A 22,419-nucleotide genomic window follows, 5' to 3' on the forward strand; every position below is an offset into this window, starting at 1 on the left:
ATGTTTAAACCTAGCTCGAGTTAACATTTCTTATTTTCTTTGATGGCATCTTAGGAGAGATGTAGACCTATTTGACAGTGCAGAAACATCTTAGGATAGATGTAGACCTATATGACAGTGCAGAAACATCTTAGGATAGATGTAGACCTATTTGACAGTGCAGAAACATCTTAGGATAGATGTAGACCTATTTGACAGTGCAGAAACATCTTAGGATAGATGTAGACCTATTTGACAGTGCAGAAACATCTTAGGATAGATGTAGACCTATTTGACAGTGCAGAAACATCTTAGGATAGATGTAGACCTATTTGACAGTGCAGAAACATCTTAGGATAGATGTAGACCTATTTGACAGTGCAGAAACATCTTAGGATAGATGTAGACCTATTTGACAGTGCAGAAACATCTTAGGATAGATGTAGACCTATCTGACAGTGCAGAAACATAATTGCCTTCCTTGATGTATTAATGAGCATCAATAACGACCATCACCTGTGTGACAGACACACACAGCTCCCCTCTGCAGGCCTCTACTGCTGAAAGTGACTGCATGGATTCTGTCTCATTTCTCTCCAAAAGCATGTGAATATGATTACAGCTCACATTTCATATCGCACACTAGCCCCCCTAAAGAATCGATATAAATTTGTAATAAATCGATACATATCGTCAGGATATAATATCGATATATATATATATCATGCCTAATCTGATCCTATCATAAAACACATTGAGTTGGTCTCTGCTGACGTTACCGCTTCTCTCCTCCCCCTAGATCTCACAGTCCTTCCTGTGTGTGAAGAGGTTTCCTCTGACCAGCAGGAGATGAGTCCCACTCTGGTCCTGGTGAAACCAGAACCACGGATTAAAGAAGAACAGGAGGAGGAGTTACCCCAAAGACCAGAGGAGGCTGATGTTTCAACATTGACATTACATAGACCGTCATATGGATCCAGACATTTTCACCAAATGGGATATGCAGGTAGATCATTTTGTCATAAATCTCTCTCTCTCTCTCTGTATGCACCTGTAGAGGTGTTATTTTTACATGAGATCTCTCTGTAGAGCTCTTAATCAAACCTAGCAGTGTTTTCAAATACCTCTTTTCAATATCTATTTTAAATGGTAAAGTGTGTGTGTGTGTGTGTGTGTGTGTGTGTGTGTGTGTGTGTGTGTGTGTGTGTGTGTGTGTGTGTGTGTGTGTGTGTGTGTGTGCTTTTTAACCATTTTTGTAACCCTTTTTTTTCTAAATCAGGACAATTTTCGGAAAGATTTGAGGCACATTTTAACGATTAAAAACAAATAGCAGACCTACAAGTTCATAAGCTTGTAGATCTGCTATTTTTCAATAGCTAAATTATAACATAATGTATGTAACCACCAAAAGGGGTTCCCGCTCAAAATGGGTTAAAGCATAATTACATTTTGACGTTTTTGCCTTATATAGGATGTTAATGGTATGGTCACATATAAACCCTGATAAAACAAGTTTATCAATGCTGACAGCTGGTCAGCAAGTGGATCCATGAATGTATGTATATAGACAATATGTTAGGCCAATAAAAAAACCTATATACCAAATTCCCCACCCCATGCCTTTGGCTGCCGGACTATCATGCTTCCTTCCATGCATGAGGAGTCCAAGCCGCTTCTTTTCACCTGACACGGGGGAGTTTTTCCCGGGTGGATTATTCCAACCTTCATCTGGTGCCCCGGCAGGCCAGTGGTGGCGCCACTGTGCCCCAACACATTTAATAGTTAACTCTAATGTTATGCTTTTGCTTAGATTCTCTGCACATCCCTGTGTGTAAGGAGGAGGTTTCCCCTGAACAAGAGGAGAGGAACTCCAGTCTGGTCCAGGAGGAACCAGAACCTCCTCAGATTAAAGAGGAACAGGAGCTACTTCAAAGGCCAGAGGAGGCTGCTGGCTCAACACAGACATTTCTAGCAGTGAAAAGTGAAGATGCTGAGAGCAGAGACACAGAGCCTGTAGCCAGCACCTCAACTGAACACATGGAAACACAAGCTTATATAGAGTACTGCGTACCATCACAACCAGCTAGTGATGACCTCTCTTCACACGGTTCAGAGTCTGAGCTCACTGAAGACAGTGATGACTGGGAGGAGACCGGAGGAGATCCGACGGCTTTAAACCAAATCAACTCGCGTGAGACGGACTCGAAATCCCCACCCGCCACGAGCAGCCGGACAGGCAACCAAAGCTTTAGTTGTACAGGGTGTGGCAAAGTCTATGGTCACCAACGTTCTCTGAAAAGACACATAAGAAACACACGTAATCATACAGGTGAAAAACCCTTTGCTTGTAGTGAGTGTCACAAAGTTTTTATTCGCAAGGGTAATCTAAAAACACACGCGAGAACTTGTACAGGTAAAACCCCCTTTGCTTGTAGTGAGTGTGACAAAGTCTTTGGTTCCCAATTGACTCTAAAATATCACATGACAACTCATGCAGATGGAAAACGCTTTACTTGTACTGCGTGTGACAAAGTCTTTAGTCTAATGTATAATCTGAAGCAACACATGATGACTCACACAAGTTTTCGAAATGGTCACCCCCGATTCCAGTCGGTTTTCCGCCCCTAACGACCTTGGAGCTCAAGCGGGGCGGGGAACTGTCCCGCCCGCCACCAATAGACGGGCCTGAAAACTGTAAGCGATGCCTCTATGGATTGTACAATGAGCAATGTGATTGTGAAGAGAAAAAGATACGTTACGGCCTGGAGTGCACATCCATTATTGTTAATATTAGTTCTTTATCAGGCCATTTCATTTGTATGTACGTTTTTCTTTTAGACACACAACATTGTTTTGATTACAGGTAATGATCCCTCTATTTTTTTATTTTCTTCCCTGTGTGAGGATGGTTATATGTGGTGCACTTCGTAGTGAAATTGCACTGTGTGCAAGCTCCACATCTATAGTTCCCATCTGGGACATCTAGAAAAGTACCTTTTCTTAGGGGAGGTAGATTTGTAAATAATTACAAAGAAAAAAAACAACAAGTGTTGTAACCTGCCGTTTTTTTCTACTTTCTAATTCTTTGTTTGGTCCAAAATATTGTGTGTGTTGTCATGATTTGTCACGACAAGAGTTGGCTTCGTACAACGCTTAAAAGGTCTTTAAATTAATAATTTAAGAAATGCCTATGGTCAAAATGCATTACGATTAATTTCCTGGGCCACTCGTTGTTCTGAAAGATGCTCTATATGCCAATGTTTTTAGACTATATTTACATCAATATGTCCCTACTCACTCAGGGTTGACGTGTCACACCTGCAGTGATGGGAGGGGCACCAAAATGTGGTGTTTGGTTAATGGGGCACTCCCTTAGTATAAAAGTACAAACTTTTGTGTATGTTCACATGACCTGATGAAGATCAAATAGATGGAAACGTTGTCAGTATTTCAATAAAGAACGTCTTTCTTGTACCTGTGGTGTGCGGGCTCCATCCAATACCTACTGAAGTTTATTTATAATAATAATAATAATAAAACTTTATTTGTATAGCACCTTTCATGACATGAAATGCAGCTCAAAGTGCTTTACAGAACAATGGAGAATAAAAGAAAAGCAAGGCAACGACATTAAAAAACAAGCAGTAATGCAATACAGTGAGGACATGAATAACAAAAAAATAAAAGATCACTTAAAAGCAATGTTGTAGAAGTGGGTCTGAGCTTTAAAAATGTCTACAGAGGCTGCCTGACGAAGGTACAGTGGGAGCTTGTTCCATGCCGACGGCCCGTAGAAGCAAAAAGCTGCTTCCCCGTATTTTTTAGTTGCCATTTTTTTTAGGCAAAGCGAGCAGGCCAGCAGTGGAAGACCTTAGGGGGCGGTTTGGGACATATTTAGGCAGGCAGTCATGTAGGTAGGAAGGTGCGAGACCATTGAGAGCTTTATAGACAAGTAAAATCATTTTAAAATCAATCCTAAAAACAACCAGAAGCCAGTGCAGTTGATGCCAAAAGTAGAGTAATATGTTCTCTCATCTTAGTTCTAGTTAAAACTCTGGCTGCTGCATTTTGGACAAGTTGTAATCTGTCAGTTGTTTTCTTAGGCAGTCCTGAAAAAAGTGCATTGCAGTAATCAAGCCGAGACAAAACAAAGGCGTGGATTTAGTCCTGTCGATGTGCGTATTCTACGTCTGCTCTAGTATTACAAAACACACATTAACCAGTTAGTCCTGTGTTGTAGGCTATAGAGTATATAGGCTCATTCATAGTCTGGATTTTCTTTTTTAATCTGGCCTCCTCCAAACAGTAAATCACTGACTGCAACTTTACAACTTGTCTGTCCACAACAATTAACATAACACTTTTGTGGACATGGGCAGTGGACATTATGTCCATGCCAAAATATGTAGGCCTATGGGCTGAAGGCGAAGCAATAATGAGATAATATAGATAGTAGATATAGTAAAGAAATATATAATAGTGTTTATATAATTATCATTATCATATCGGCATGCATGGAGAGAGAATCATGAATGTATGTTTGGCCATTATTGGCTGTCTATAGAATCTACCAATCTAGACAGCCAATAATAGCCAAACATATACTGTACATTCATGATTGCCTCTAGTGAAGTCTAGATCACTTTGTCCATTAACTACTATTACATTTTAATGACGTGAAATCTGTAATTTATTGACGGTCCCTGACCATTTTGGGAATGGAATTTCTATGAATCTGGGAATATCTATAGGCTATATTATAGCCTCGCTCGGAGACCACAGGCATTTTCTTTTCAAAGATAAATAAAGGAATATCCGGCTGGATGAATTAATTAGTGTACACCGTGAAGAGGGCAAAAAACAAACAATACAACAATGGAGGACCTTTATGTAAACTAGTCTTAGTGCTTTTTCTGGTTTTATCCTCTTTTTGTATCCAGATTTTGTATTGACCTGTAATTTCCTTGAAATCAATCAAATCAATCATCAGTCACAATGTTTTGATGAATTGAACAAGGTGGACCCTCTTGTAAACAAATGTAATGCTTTTTTGTGTCGTCCGCTGCAGTTAAGAGTCTTTGTATTGAGTTGTGCTTGAATTGTGCTGTAATTCTGAAAACTGTTAAAGGACCACTTCACCACTTTTCAACCTATCTTCACATAATAGGTCCTCACTAATAATCATGAAAAAATGGCCCAATTATTTTCTACTCTGTCTGTGTCTCATAGGAGGGCTGTGGGCAGTTCAGAAACCGTCTTCCAGTGAAATGAATCGTGCCATTTTATCATGATTATTAGTGAGGACCTATTATATGAAGATAGGTTGAAAAGTGTTGAAGTGGTCCTTTACTAAACAGCTTTTCAGACATGGCTTCTCACGGCCACAAGGGGTCGCCGTGGTGCCGAGTACTGTCTGTAGCCATGCAGGCAGCAGCAGCAGCGAAGTTGCCTGGCCAACACGACGTAGGTAACGAAGCCCAGCCAATCAGGGCTCGCGCTCCGCTCCACCGTCCCCCCAGACGATGGGACGGATGCTGCAGCCAGCCAATCAGGGCTCCGCTCCAGCGTCCCCCTCCAGACTATGGGACGGACTGTGAACGTTGTGATCAGATAAGGACTGTGTTGTGAGGCACTGGAGTCACTATACTTTACTACTACTAACAATACAACATGGAGACCGGCGTCAACGACTCTACAATATAACACTGGCTTATAAGTTCCTTTTAGTTTAATAGCGTGACGTTCAGCCAACCAGGCTGCTGTTTACTATAGTAGTGTGTTTTAATAATAACTATAGTGTTTAATAGTGTGTCATTAACCAACATAAATTCTCTCTCTGCTTCTTCACAAGGTGAGTTCACTATCACTGCTACACACCAGATAAACATTACATCACAGTATTCATTCAATTCAGTTCAAAGGAGCTTCATGGGGATGAGAAAACAAAACATTTACATTATTATTGCCAAAGCAATAAGTGTCACAACTCACAATACAATGAAAACGGTTGATACTGGGACATGTCTATCTATATATACACAGTTGGACACTGCAGCATTGTGTAAACGGCTTATATGTGTCACATTGCATCCTTACACATGTTTTTAAACAAATATAGCAGTCACTTTGGGTCAAATGGCAGCAATTATTGTCCTCAGGACTATTTAAATGGTATACATACATTAAAACGTGTTTAAACCGTACTGCACTGCTCTGTTTACATGTGCAGCAGTAGTACGTTGCACATGTCTACAGATCGGGTAGTCCTTATTCCTTAGGGTGGTTATAAGGCTAACCTTCTTTTCTAACAACGGTCGGGTTCACACACGTTTGCTGCTATTAATGCTTGACGTTATACTTGAAATGCCCAATGCTGTATTTAGTGTATTATAATCATTATCTTCTACTGTATCTACTGAGTGAGTTGCTATCACTGCTTCACCCCAGATGCACATTAAACACACAGTATTAATGCTTAAAGCTCCAGTTATACTTAATGCCCAATGCTGTATTATATCCCTATCTATAGTGAGTCTATCACTGCTTCACAGACACAGCAGGACAACATTACAGGGGTAATGATATTAAACACAGTATAGGACAACATTACAGTATAATGGTACATGGTGTGTTTATATAGCGCCTTTATCCAAGGCGCTTTACATAGATTGTGCATTACATTCACACACACACACACACACACACACACACACACATTCACACACACACACACACACACACACACACACACACACACACACACACACACACACACACATTCACACACCGATGACAGATGAAACCATGCAAGGCACCAAACCTTCACACTGGGAGCAATTAGGGGTTCAGAGTCTTTCTCAAGGACACTTCGACACCAATTCACAGGGTTCGAACTGGGAATGCCCATGCATTTAGAAACATAGGAGAAATGACCTGGTGTGACCTATCATCCCCTGGCTCATCCCCTGGTTCATGGAAGTTTTCCTCTTTGCAGAATAACGTGGGCTCATCTTAAAATCGTCTCATATAAGCATTGTGAAAATAAACAGTCATAACTGCAGCCTCACTCCCCCAATCTTCCGCCGTAGTCTGAAAACCCACCTCTTCAGACTCCACCAGCACTAGAATTGCATTTTATGTAGTCATAGCACTTTATAGTACACATGTATATTGTATAATATATAATATAGTATAGTATGTATAGTTGACATAGATACTCCACTGTTACGTTCTTAGTTTATACATGATTCATGATAACTACTTTTTATATATGTGATGTATGACATGCTTTGTTTTTTCTTAATGTAAGTCGCTCTGGATCAAGATGCCTAAATGCCTAAATTGTAAATGATAAACAAGCTGTCTCAGTGACATTGTCGGGGAGGTGTCTCTGTCTCGTTTACGACCGTCAGTCAGTCATATTTCATACAGTATGTTTCTAGCGAATGCAAATGTAAATGTAACTAATTCAGCAGCAGTACAACATGAGCGTTTTCTTCATATCCATATGAGTGAAACGGCCGGGATGATTTGTTTATCTTTCAATCACAGTTCTTATATGAGGAGATCTAAGATCCCCCCTATGGGGATTACAATGCAAAATTTAAAAAAAGTACATGAACCTGCTCTACCGATATTGACCTCAGACATCGGTGCTCTATGTTGTAATTTACTTGGAAGTTGGAGGTGAAGAAATTCCACCGAAAAAGAGAGTTCAAATGTCAAGAAGGGGAAGTGCACCCAGCCTGGTTCATTAGGAAATATAGTGTGTGTGTGTGTGTGTGTGTGTGTGTGTGCGTGTGCAATCAGATCAGTATATCAGTTCAAGCTCAAATGTGAATCTCAATTTTCCTCCACGGGAATTGAGATCACACGATTCTCATTGGTTTTTCTATGAAAATACCTTGTTCTGCCTTGTTTATGTTGAATTTGCTACAACATCTTTTTTTTGTTTTTGCTGCTTTCGCCTTTATTTTATATATTTTACGGAGGGACAGACAGTATAGGCTGACAGGAAATGGGGGAGAGAGATGAGGGGGATGACATGCAGTAAAAAAAACTGGGGGGGGGGGGGGGGGGAGGGTCTCTGGAACAACATATTTTCAGATGGGGGGGTGGGGGGGGTCGGCGGTCAAATACATATATTTTCAGAAAACTGTCATAATGTAGAAAGACATTTAGTATAGAATCGTCTTCGGGGTAACCCCTTTTGGTGTTAGCATTATGCTATGCTTTAGCATAATTTTTTTTATTTTTCAAAAAATAGCAGATCTACAAGCTCGTAGCGTGCCACCGAGTGGCGCGCTACGAGCTTGTAGGTCTGCTATTTTTTGAAAAATCGAAGAGCGACTGACGTAGAAGACATTTTTTAGAATCTGATCTCAGGTCAGAATGAAAACTGTCAGGATGTAAAAGACATTTTTTCAATCTGATCTCAGGTCAGAATGAAAACTGTCAGGATGTAGAAGACATTTTTTCAATCTGATCTCAGGTCAGAATGTGTTAACCAGATTGTCTCTCTCTCTCTCTCTCTCTCCGGGTCCCTTGGTGCAGCGCCCTCCTCAGCCACCGGATGGCGCTGCCGCGGAGCTACTGCGAGGCCAACGCGTCGTCGGTGTGGTCGGTGACGTGGGTGGACGGCGGCGTGGCGCCCTGCTTCTACTTCACGCTGGTGCCCTCGGCGCTGCTCAGCCTGGCGTGCCTCCTGGGCACGGCGCACTGCGTGTTCTACGGCCGCTACGGCACCGCCATGGAGCCCAAGTTCGTGCCGCGGAGCCGCCTGTACGGCCTGCAGCAAGCCGTCACCGTCCTGTTGGTGGTCCAGGCGGTGGGAGGCACGGTGTGGAGGGCCGCAAGGTGGGTTTTCATTTCATCAGCAGTTATTGCTGTCTTTCTTTTTAACCCATTCTGACCTGAGATCAGATTCATATGAGGTTTCCACTGGACACACACACACACCCACTGGTCTGATGAACCCCATTCTGACCTGAGATCAGATTCTAAAAAATGTCAGTCGTTCTTCGATTTTTCAAAAATAGCAGACCTACAAGCTCGTAGCGCGCCACTCGGTGGCGCGCTATGAGCTTGTAGATCTGCTATTTTTCAATAGCTAAAGCATAACATGATGCTGACACCAAAAGGGGTGCCCGCCCGAAAATGGGTTAACTAGGGATGCCACAAAGTGACCATCCCACCATTCTTTTTTTTAGCTTTTTTTTTAATCAATATCAGTTAAAACCTTTAAGATTTTATATTATGCACATGCCATGGTGAGTCACATAACCATTATATGTTGAGTGCATGCTCTGATGGTTACAGTTTTATAATCAGTTTTGATGAGTAAACCTTTGTGGAGATCTTCTCAGTGCCATTCAGGATGGAAAATGAAATCCATTTGGCTTTGGGGAGAAGTAGTTTCATAAGGGGGCTGGTATGAAGTACTTGATATAAAGAGAACATGTTCAGTTCACTAGTCTACACTCCGCTCTACACATGCCTTCATTTCATCTGATTGTCTGTCTGGCAGGCACTTAACAGGCACTTACGCCGGGACAACGCTCCACACGTCCCAAACTCTTCTCCCTTCTGGCTCCAAAACTGTGGAATGCACTTCCCATTGCAGTCAGAACTGCAGCATCACTCCCAATCTTCCGCCGTTGCCTGAAAACCCACCTTTTCAGACTCCATCATGGCCCATAGCACTTACCCTAACCCCTTAGATAGCATATCTGTAGACTTAGATAGCATTTGATACAGACTTATAGCATGTTATGTAGACAGCACTATAATTGTATTGTATATAGTCATAGCACGCCATAGTACATATGTATAGCATAGTAGTAAATATGTATAGTTTATATGTATAGTGTATGTATAGTTTCATTATATAGATATTCCACTGTTACTTTCTTAGCTTACGCATGTTTCATGATAAATGCTTTCATGTGATGTATTCCCATGCTTTTGTTCTTGCTTAAATGTAAGTCGCTCTGGATTAAGAGCGTCTGCTAAATGCCTAAATTGTAAATTGTAAATTGTAAGCGATCGTTAACTGTGTCGCCAGGGCTCCACAGGGCGCGTCTGCGTCGCGTCTCCGTCAGCGTCGCGAATGTGCCCTTTTAATCAATGGAGGGTGGCTCCATTGCCCGCGTTGCGTCGTGTCTCCGTCACCATAACATTTAACCGGTTCGTTTTTTTGACGCACGCACGCGTGACGCAACGCGACGCAGACGCGCCCAGTGGAGCCCTGGCGTTAGAGAGAGGGGCAGAGAAGAGTGGCTTTGCTCAACTTGATTTATACTTATATTCTCCACTCTGATGGAGGTACATGTTCGACATATCATGCAGCCTTACTTATTAGCCTATATTTTAACTATAAAAAAAGAAAATAAAACCTTTTTTTCTTTTTTCTTCTTTTCGATGTCCAGTGGAAACCTCGTATGAATCTGATCTCAGGTCAGAATGGGTTAACCCATTTATTAGACCTGAGGACGATTCTACAAAATGCTTTCTGAATCCTGAGAGTTTTCTGAAAAACCTCATGTTTTTCCATGTCAGCGGTTCTCAAAACATTTTCATGTCGAGGACCCCCAAAAGTTATATGTATTTGGTCCGCCGACCGCCATCTGAAAATATGTTGTTCCAGCGATGCTTTTAGTTTTAGTCATTGTCTCTTAAATAGTTTTCATTTTGTTTTTGTCACATTTTGTTTTAGTGTTAGTCTACTTTTAGTCGACTAAATATCATAAGATTTTAGTCGACTAAATTTACAGTTGATTTAGTCGAACAAAATGCATTTTGGCGGGCCTTGATGCCGTCGTAATGACTGATTTTACACTTGCTGAAAATAGCCATACTACAAGCTCACAACAACGCTGTGAGCTTGTAGATCTGCTATTTTCACCATGCAACCAAGTGTAAAATGACGTTCTAACTGGATCTCTTGGTCCCTTCCTAACATGCTGTCCTTCTCTTGTTCTCAGCGGCTCAGAGCTCCCCGGCTACGTGGTGCTGTACGGATGCTTCTCGGCTCTGGGCTGGGTCTGGGCCGCGGCTCTGCTCCGGACGGAGAGACACAGGGTTCTGCTGAGCGACCGCACGCGAGGACACAGCGCCGCTCTGCTGCTCTACTGGGCTCTGGCCTTCTGCGCCGAGAACCTGGCCTTGGTGTCCTGGTCCAGCCCGGACTGGTGGTGGTCCCTGGGGGACCTGCAGAAACAGGTGAGTCCCTGGGGCCCCTGAGAGACATGGTTTAGACATGGTGGGGGCCCCTGAGAGACATGGTTTAGACATGGTGGGGGCCCCTGAGAGACATGGTTTAGACATGGTGGGGGCCCCTGAGAGACATGGTTTAGACATGGTGGGGGCCCCTGAGAGACATGGTTTAGACATGGTGGGGGCCCCTGAGAGACATGGTTTAGACATGGTGGGGGCCCCTGAGAGACATGGTTAACCCTAACCCTAGTCTCGTGTTGCCAGACTGTTTCCTCACAATGTTCAAACGCTTTCGTCATACGGTCTATAATCTACTGTATATCAATGATGGAGAGGGGCCACTATAGTTCCACACTCACTCCAGAGGGCCACTATAGTTCCACACTCACTCCAGAGGGCCACTATAGTTCCACACTCACTCCAGAGGGCCACTATAGTTCCACACTCACTCCTTAGGACCACTATAGTTCCACACTCACTCCAGAGGGCCACTATAGTTCCACACTCACTCCAGAGGGCCGCTATAGTTCCACACTCACTCCAGAGGGCCACTATAGTTCCACACTCACTCCAGAGGGCCACTATAGTTCCACACTCACTCCAGAGGGCCACTATAGTTCCACACTCACTCCAGAGGGCCACTATAGTTCCACACTCAATCCAGAGGGCCGCTATAGTTCCACACTCACTCCAGAGGGTCACTATAGTTCCACACTCACTCCAGAGGGCCACTATAGTTCCACACTCACTCCAGAGCTTGTAGATCGGCTATTTTTGCTATATTTGAATTGAAATCCTGAAAAAGATTTGTGTTTTTCTTTTTTTTCAGAATCCTGAAAAATAACCTTTTTATTTCATTTCAAATGAATGTAGTTATAGTTATGTTAACTTTATGAACTAAATCCAAACACATTGGACATACAACAGCAGGTCATGTTTGGAATTGGAATTGGAATTGTAACAGCTGAAATCAATAATATATCAGTATTCTGATCTGAGGGCCACTGTCCGGCCCCATTAAGTGTGAAGGTGGGGGCCGCATGTGGCCCCCGGGCCGCCAGTTTGCCCATGTATGGTCTGGAGCAACGGAAGCTGTGTGCGTGCCTGCGTACATTTTTTATTTGTATAATAAATATTTAATCAGACCAGTGTGTGTCCAGTGGAAACCTCGTATGAATCTGATCTCAGGTCAGAATGGGTTAACCCCCAAGAGGAGTTGGGGGGGGGGGGGTCCCTATTTTCAGATGGGGGGGTCCGTGGCCAAATACAGATAATTCCCGGGGTCCTTTTGCATGAAATAGTTTGAGAACCACTGATTTATAGAAACATGGTGTTTTTTTTTCAGAAAACTGTTACGATTTAGATGACCATTTTTTTGTAGAATGGCCTTCAGGTCTAAATGGGTAATTAACCCATTCTGACCTGAGATCAGATTCTATACGAGGTTTCCGCTGGACACAAACTGGTCTGATTAACCCATTCTGACCTGAGATCAGATTCTAAAAAATGTCAGTCGCTCTTCGATTTTTTCAAAAATAGCAGACCTACAAGCTCGTATCGTAGCGCCAAAATGGGTGCCCGTTCAGAATGGGTTAAGTTAGTTGATTGAATGCCAGTCACTGACGATGAGGCTGACCAGAGTCTGCTCTTTTATTGGAAAAACTCAGTCTCAGTTCTAACAGAATAGAGCGTCGCAGCCCCCCCCCCCCCTTTCAGAACAACGAGTGGCCCAGGAAATGAGTCCCAATGCATTTGTCCCCATAGCCATTTCGTGCTTTATTTATTTAAAGACCTTTTAAGCGTCGTATACGAAGCCAACTCTTGTCGTGACAAGTCATGACAACGAACGCAATATTTTGGACCAAACAAAGAATTACAAAGAAGAAAAACAACAAAAAAAAGTGTTGTAGTAACCTGCCGTTTTCTTCTTCTTTCTAATTATTTGTTTGGTCCAAAATATTGTGTTTGTTGTCATGATTTGTCACGACAAGAGTTGGCTTTGTACGACGCTTAAAATGTCTTTAAATAAATAAAGCACAAAATGGCTATGGGACAAATGCATTGGGACTCATTTCCTGGGCCACTCGTTGTTCTGAAAGGGGGAGGGGAGGGGCTGCGACGCTCTATATGTGGACTACTGCAAAAATGTTCACAGATGGAAGTGTGTGTGTGTGTGTGTGTGTGTGTGTGTGTGTGTGTGTGTGTGTGTGTGTGTGTGTGTGTGTGTGTGTGTGTGTGTGTGTGTGTGTGTGTGTGTGTGTGTGTGTGTGTGTGTGTGTGTGTGTGTGTGTGTGTGTGTGTGTGTGTGTGTGTGTGCCACATCATGGTGACATTCGTGACAAGACAGAACAGCGTGTGTGTGTGTGTGTGTGTGTGTGTGCGTGCGTGCGCGTGCGTGCGTGCGTGTGCGTGTGTGTGTGTGTGTGTGTGTGTGTGTGTGTGTGTGTGTGTGCGTGTGTGTGTGCGTGTGTGTGTGTGTGTGTGCGCAGACAGTCAGCAGTGAGATCTGCTGAGTCACTGGCCATGCACTCAAACCGTTTCACTTCCTCAATGCACTTCCTTTAATTAACCAATCGGATAAGACGATGGCTCATAGCCAATCCCACTGTGCGGGCGCTTCCGTCGACCACTCAGATAAGGTAGATGATGATGTCATGGCCCCTCCCACTGTGTGCTTTTGGCTCCAAACAGACTTAGACGCTGATGAAGTTGCACTCCGGTGACCTTTGCTTCTCATTGGTTCATGCCGTGACCCCCTTTGCTTCCCATTGGTTAATGCCGTGACCCCCTTTGCTTCCATTGGTTAATGCCGTGACCCCCTTTGCTTCTCATTGGTTCATGCCGTGACCCCCTTTGCTTCCATTGGTTCATGCCGTGACCCTTTGCTTCCCATTGGTTAATGCCGTGACCCCCTTTGCTTCCATTGGTTAATGCCGTGACCCCCTTTGCTTCCATTGGTTAATGCCGTGACCCCCTTTGCTTCCATTGGTTAATGCCGTGACCCCCTTTGCTTCCCATTGGTTAATGCCGTGACCCCCTTTGCTTCCATTGGTTCATTCCGTGACCCTTTGCTTCTCATTGGTTGATGAACTTCATGACGTCCACTAGCTAGTAAAATAATCATATCTTGGGCCTTGTTTCTTCTACTGATTACACCTAGACTCCTAACAACTGATAAGCAGTAAATTATTAACGCTGTCCACAAACATCTTTAGCTGCATATTATCTCATGTATATCGTTATCTTAAAGGAGAATTCCCTGCTAGAAGGCTTTCTTACATTTATTTGAAGTTGTTACGCCCCCACCAAAGCGGTCCAGGTGTTATTTTGTGCAAAAGCGCATTTATTGGCTATTTCCACTAATATAAGCCCTCAATTAATTGCATTGAATTGAATTGGGGCTATGGGGTGTTATGCTAATTCGCCTATTTCCATTGCTCAATTTTGTTTGTGTATATATCCTCTCTTCATAATGTAAATAGTATCCCAAGCGGCACACTTTACTACTTGTTTTGATGGAAATAAGCGAATTAGCACAAAAACCCAACCCCCATTGAGGGCTTATATTAGGGGAAATAGCCAATAATGCACTTTTGCACACCTGGACCTCTTTGGTAGGGACGTAGCAACTACAAATAAAGGTAAGAAAGCCTTCTAGCATGGAATTCTCCTTTAATATTTTAACTTTAAACACACAGGTGTCAACCTGTGTGTTTAAAGTTAAAATATTAACCACTGCACTAATGCACGTCCTCACAAATCGCATCTGTGTCATTTTAGATTATTGCGAATTCAATGAGCCATTAATATGTAACCCAGGCAGAACATGTCTGGGTTACAAAAAACACACGCACACGCACACACACACACACGCACACGTGCACGCACACACACACACACACACCAAAACACACACACACACACACACACACACACACACACACACACACACACACACACACACACACACACACACACAGTAGAAAAAAGGAAAAAGCGTAAAAAACGTAAAAAAAAGAGAAAACAAACGTAAAAAAAACAAAACATACAGAATTTGTTCTAATTGTTGTTATTGCAATTTACGAGCTGCGTTCCCGCGTCTTACTTATATATATATATATATATATATATATATACAGTATATCTTATACAGTATATATCCGGTACCTCTCTCTCTGTCTCTCTCTCTCTCTCTCTCTGAAGGTCCAGTTCTCTCTGTGGTTGATCCTCTCTCTCTCTCTCTCTCTCTCTCTCTCTCTCTCTCTCTCTCTCTCTCTCTCTCTCTCTCTCTCTCTCTCTCTCTCTCTCTCTCTCTCTCTCTCTCTCTCTCTCTCTCTCTGTCTCTCTCTCTCTCTCTCTCTCTCTCTCTCTCTCTGTAGGTCCAGTTCTCCCTGTGGGTGATCCTCTCTCTCTCTCTCTGTAGGTCCAGTTCTCCCTGTGGGTGATCCTCTCTCTCTCTCTCTCTCTCTCTCTCTCTCTCTCTCTCTCTCTCTGTAGGTCCAGTTCTCCCTGTGGGTGATCCTCTCTCTCTCTCTCTCTCTCTCTCTCTCTCTCTCTCTATAGGTCCAGTTCTCCCTGTGGGTGATCCTCTCTCTCTCTCTCTCTCTCTCTCTCTCTCTCTATAGGTCCAGTTCTCCCTGTGGGTGATCCTCTCTCTCTCTCTCTCTCTCTCTCTCTCTCTCTCTCTGTAGGTCCAGTTCTCCCTGTGGGTGATCCTCTCTCTCTCTCTCTCTCTCTCTCTCTCTCTCTCTCTATAGGTCCAGTTCTCCCTGTGGGTGATCCTCTCTCTCTCTCTCTCTCTCTCTCTAAGGTCCAGTTCTCCCTGTGGGTGATCCTCTCTCTCTCTCTCTCTCTCTCTCTCTCTCTCTCTCTCTCTCTCTCTCTATAGGTCCAGTTCTCCCTGTGGGTGATCCTCTCTCTCTCTCTCTCTCTCTCTCTCTCTCTCTCTCTCTCTCTCTCTCTCTCTGTAGGTCCAGTTCTCCCTGTGGGTGATCCGGTACCTCTCTCTCTCTCTCTCTCTCTGTAGGTCCAGTTCTCCCTGTGGGTGACCCGGTACCTCTCTCTCTCTCTCTCTCTCTGTAGGTCCAGTTCTCCCTGTGGGTGACCCGGTACCTCTCTCTCTCTCTCTCTCTCTGTAGGTCCAGTTCTCCCTGTGGGTGATCCGGTACCTCTCTCTCTCTCTAAGGTCCAGTTCTCCCTGTGGGTGATCCGGTACCTCTCTCTCTCTCTAAGGTCCAGTTCTCCCTGTGGGTGATCCGGTACCTCTCTCTCTCTCTAAGGTCCAGTTCTCCCTGTGGTTGACCCGGTACCTCTCTCTCTCTCTCTGTAGGTCCAGTTCTCCCTGTGGGTGACCCGGTACCTCGGCACCGGGACTCTCTTCTTCGTGGGTCTCAGAGCTCCAGGGTTGCCACGGCGACCGTACATGCTGCTGATCAACGAGGACGAACGCGACGTGGAGCACGACGGACAGGTAAGCACACACACACACACGCACACGCACACGCACACGCACACGCACACACACACACACACACACGACGGACAGGTAAGCACACACACGCACACGCACACACACACATACGACTTGGAATCATGATACAGCATGCAAGAATGTCACTCAGCAGCGTCTCTGATAGCCACATTCGTTCACACGACGGTGCTCAGGACTAGGCTTAGTCTCATATGGTCACATACTGTAGACAGTACAACAGGGACAGTACAACACCTCTTAGTCTCATTATGGTGGCATAGACAGTACAACAGGGACAATACAACACCTCTTAGTCTCATTATGGTGGCATAGACAGTACAACAGGGACAGTACAACACCTCTTAGTCTCATATGGTGACATAGACAGTACAACAGGGACAGTACAACACCTCTTAGTCTCATATGGTGGCATAGACAGTACAACAGGGACAGTACAACACCTCTTAGTCTCATATGGTGACATAGACAGTACAACAGGGACAGTACAACACCTCTTAGTCTCATTATGGTGGCATAGACAGTACAACAGGGACAGTACAACACCTCTTAGTCTCATTATGGTGGCATAGACAGTACAACAGGGACAGTACAACACCTCTTAGTCTCATTATGGTGGCATAGACAGTACAACAGGGACAGTACAACACCTCTTAGTCTCATATGGTGGCATAGACAGTACAACAGGGACAGTACATGGTGACATAGACAGTACAACAGGGACAGTACAACACCTCTAAAGGTCATTACACACTGGCGAATTGGTGACGCGATATATTCGTGCGAATAATTCGCATTTAAAAAAAAACAATTGAAGTCCATGCAAGCTTCCACATCAGTGGCGAATGTGCGAAAATGCGACCGTTTTCGCTTTTATTTGTTCGCTCTGGTGTCGTATTTTGCAGAGATTCGCAGGCGAACTGCAACATGCAATATTTCGCATTTTCAGATCGCTTATTCGCATCGTGTCGCTAATTCGCCAGTGTGTAATGACCTTTAGTCTCATATGGTGACATAGACAGTATAACAGGGACAGTACAACACCTCTTAGTCTCATTATGGTGACATAGACAGTACAACAGGGACAGTACAACACCTCTTAGTCTCATTATGGTGGCATAGACAGTACAACAGGGACAGTACAACACCTCTTAGTCTCATTATGGTGACATAGACAGTACAACAGGGACAGTACAACACCTCTTAGTCTCATTATGGTGACATAGACAGTACAACAGGGACAGTACAACACCTCTTAGTCTCATTATGGTGGCATAGACAGTACAACAGGGACAGTACAACACCTCTTAGTCTCATTATGGTGACATAGACAGTACAACACCTCTTAGTCTCATTATGGTGACATAGACAGTACAACAGGGACAATACAACACCTCTTAGTCTCATATGGTGGCATAGACAGTACAACAGGGACAGTACAACACCTCTTAGTCTCATATGCTGGCATAGACAGTACAACAGGGACAGTACAACACCTCTTAGTCTCATTATGGTGGCATAGACAGTACAACAGGGACAGTGCAACACCTCTTAGTCTCATATGCTGGCATAGACAGTACAACAGGGACAGTACAACACCTCTTAGTCTCATATGGTGGCATAGACAGTACAACAGGGACAGTACAATATTATCACACGAAAAGATCAAATTACCTACCTAGGTTCCATCCTGGAGGCCAATCTTTCCGGTGATAAGATGGCCACCAACGTAATCAAAAAAGTCAATCAAAGAACAAGATTCCTTTACAGGATCTCCTCACTGGTCAGCAAAAACACCTTGAAGACCTTAACAGGAGCCCTCGTACAAGGTTTCTTTGACTATGCATCCACCTCTTGGTACCACAGCACCTCAAAGGCCCTTAAAACAAGGCTCCAGACCTCCCAAAACAAACTGGTCAGGCTCCTACTTGGCCTCACCCCCCGAACCCACCTCACCCCTGCCCACTTTGACAGGCTGGGATGGCTTAGGGTCGACGACAGAGTACAGCATCTTGCAATGGGTCTGGTCCACAAGATTCGATACACCACCAAGATACCCATGTACCTGTCTAAATACTTCCTTAATGTAAACGAAGTCCACACCCACAACACCAGAGGGAGTGCAACAAACCATGTACAACCCAGATTCGGCACAAACAAGGGACTAAATTCTTTTCGCTCCTATGCCACCAAAATGTGGAACGCCCTACCAACAGTCATTAAGACATGTGAATCCCTTGACTCCTTCAAAACCGCTCTCAAAGGGCACCTACGGATGGCTGCAATTCGAAACTGGCCTCTGTAAAATCTGAATCCCCCCCCCCACCCCATTTCCCCTCACTGTATATGTATCTTTTCCCTTTTTGCTTCCTATATGATGAATTCCTGTTCTGTTCTTTAGCTACATAGAAGTGTCTATTTGTATGTCTCTAAATGTTTTGATGAATTGAACAATGTGGACCCTGTTGTAAACAAGTGTAATGCTTAATTGGGTCGTCCACTCACAGTTAACAGTCTTTGTATTGAGTTTGTGCTTAAAATGTACTGTAAATTCTACAAACTGTTAATAAATATTTCAATCAATCAATCAGTACAACACCTCTTAGTCTCATTATGGTGGCATAGACAGTACAACAGGGACAGTACAACACCTCTTAGTCTCATTATGGTGGCATAGACAGTACAACAGGGACAGTACAACACCTCTTAGTCTCATTATGGTAGCATAGACAGTACAACAGGGACAGTACAACACCTCTTAGTCTCATTATGGTGACATAGACAGTACAACAGGGACAATACAACACCTCTTAGTCTCATATGGTGACATAGACAGTACAACAGGGACAGTACAACACCTCTTAGTCTCATTATGGTGACATAGACAGTACAACAGGGACAGTACAACACCTCTTAGTCTCATTATGGTGGCATAGACAGTACAACAGGGACAGTACAACACCTCTTAGTCTCATTATGGTAGCATAGACAGTACAACAGGGACAGTACAACACCTCTTAGTCTCATTATGGTGACATAGACAGTACAACAGGGACAATACAACACCTCTTAGTCTCATATGGTGACATAGACAGTACAACAGGGACAGTACAACACCTCTTAGTCTCATATGCTGGCATAGACAGTACAACAGGGACAGTACAACACCTCTTAGTCTCATTATGGTGGCATAGACAGTACAACAGGGACAGTACAACACCTCTTAGTCTCATATGCTGGCATAGACCGTACAACAGGGACAGTGCAACACCTCTTAGTCTCATATGCTGGCATAGACAGTACAACAGGGACAGTACAACACCTCTTAGTCTCATATGCTGGCATAGACAGTACAACAGGGACAGTACAACACCTCTTAGTCTCATATGGTGGCATAGACAGTACAACACCTCTTAGTCTCATTATGGTGGCATAGACAGTACAACAGGGACAGTACAACACCTCTTAGTCTCATATGGTGACATAGACAGTACAACAGGGACAGTACAACACCTCTTAGTCTCATTATGGTGGCATAGACAGTACAACAGGGACAGTACAACACCTCTTAGTCTCATATGGTGACATAGACAGTACAACAGGGACAGTACAACACCTCTTAGTCTCATTATGGTGGCATAGACAGTACAACAGGGACAGTACAACACCTCTTAGTCTCATATGGTGACATAGACAGTACAACAGGGACAGTACAACACCTCTTAGTCTCATTATGGTGGCATAGACAGTACAACAGGGACAGTACAACACCTCTTAGTCTCATTATGGTGGCATAGACAGTACAACAGGGACAGTACAACACCTCTTAGTCTCATTATGGTGGCATAGACAGTACAACAGGGACAGTACAACACCTCTTAGTCTCATATGGTGACATAGACAGTACAACAGGGACAGTACAACACCTCTTAGTCTCATTATGGTGGCATAGACAGTACAACAGGGACAGTACAACACCTCTTAGTCTCATTATGGTGGCATAGACAGTACAACAGGGACAGTACAACACCTCTAAAGGTATTACACACTGGCGAATTGGCGACGCGATATATTCGTGCGAATAATTCGCATTTAAAAAAAAACAATTGAAGTCCATGCAAGCTTCCACATCAGTGGCGAATGTGCGAAAATGCCACCGTTTTCGCTTTTATTTGTTCGCTCTGGTGTCGTATTTTGCAGAGATTTGCAGGCGAACTGCAACATGCAATATTTCGCATTTTCAGATCGCTTATTTGCATCGCGTCGCTAATTCGCCAGTGTGTAATGACCTTTAGTCTCATATGGTGACATAGACAGTACAACAGGGACAGTACAACACCTCTTAGTCTCATTATGGTGGCATAGACAGTACAACAGGGACAGTACAACACCTCTTAGTCTCATTATGGTAGCATAGACAGTACAACAGGGACAGTACAACACCTCTTAGTCTCATTATGCTGGCATAGACAGTACAACAGGGACAGTACAACACCTCTTAGTCTCATTATGGTGGCATAGACAGTACAACAGGGACAGTACAACACCTCTTAGTCTCATATGGTGGCATAGACAGTACAACAGGGACAGTACAACACCTCTTAGTCTCATTATGCTGGCATAGACAGTACAACAGGGACAGTACAACACCTCTTAGTCTCATTATGGTGGCATAGACAGTACAACAGGGACAGTACAACACCTCTTAGTCTCATATTGTGACATAGACAGTACAACAGGGACAGTACAACACCTCTAAAGGTCATTACACACTGGCGAATTGGCGACGCGATATATTCGTGCGAATAATTCGCATTTAAAAAAAAACAATTGAAGTCCATGCAAGCTTCCACATCAGTGGCGAATGTGCGAAAATGCGACCGTTTTCGCTTTTATTTGTTCGCTCTGGTGTCGTATTTTGCAGAGATTCGCAGGCGAACTGCAACATGCAATATTTCGCATTTTCAGATCGCTTATTCGCATCGCGTCGCTAATTCGCCAGTGTGTAATGACCTTTAGTCTCATATGGTGACATAGACAGTACAACAGGGACAGTACAACACCTCTTAGTCTCATTATGGTGGCATAGACAGTACAACAGGGACAGTACAACACCTCTTAGTCTCATATGGTGGCATAGACAGTACAACAGGGACAGTACAACACCTCTTAGTCTCATATGGTGGCATAGACAGTACAACAGGGACAGTACAACACCTCTTAGTCTCATTATGCTGGCATAGACAGTACAACAGGGACAGTACAACACCTCTTAGTCTCATTATGCTGGCATAGACAGTACAACAGGGACAGTACAACACCTCTTAGTCTCATTATGGTGGCATAGACAGTACAACAGGGACAGTACAACACCTCTTAGTCTCATTATGGTAGCATAGACAGTACAACAGGGACAGTACAACACCTCTTAGTCTCATTATGGTGGCATAGACAGTACAACAGGGACAGTACAACACCTCTTAGTCTCATATGGTGACATAGACAGTACAACAGGGACAGTACAACACCTCTTAGTCTCATTATGGTGACATAGACAGTACAACAGGGACAGTACAACACCTCTTAGTCTCATTATGGTGACATAGACAGTATAACAGGGACAGTACAACACCTCTTAGTCTCATTATGGTGACATAGACAGTACAACAGGGACAGTACAACACCTCTTAGTCTCATTATGGTGGCATAGACAGTACAACAGGGACAGTACAACACCT

The 22,419-nt window shown here is 43.7% G+C and overlaps 1 protein-coding gene across 1 annotated transcript in view; it reads left to right on the forward strand.

The window, feature by feature from the left end:
- The first annotated feature begins 5,641 nt into the window (after positions 1 to 5,641).
- The window catches only part of LOC310879275 (ATP-binding cassette sub-family B member 6-like), a 116,489-nt gene continuing 99,711 nt past the window's right edge, over positions 5,642 to 22,419 (forward strand). The window contains 4 exon segments of the mRNA XM_083793824.1: positions 5,642 to 5,830; positions 8,533 to 8,835; positions 10,962 to 11,199; positions 16,523 to 16,663. Coding sequence (XP_083649950.1) covers positions 8,552 to 8,835; positions 10,962 to 11,199; positions 16,523 to 16,663 — 663 coding nt within the window. The 5' untranslated portion in view covers positions 5,642 to 5,830; positions 8,533 to 8,551.

This window comes from Protomyctophum parallelum, assembly GCF_964188405.1.
Source record: "Protomyctophum parallelum genome assembly, chromosome: 21".
In the NCBI taxonomy this organism is placed as follows: Eukaryota; Metazoa; Chordata; class Actinopteri; order Myctophiformes; family Myctophidae; genus Protomyctophum; species Protomyctophum parallelum.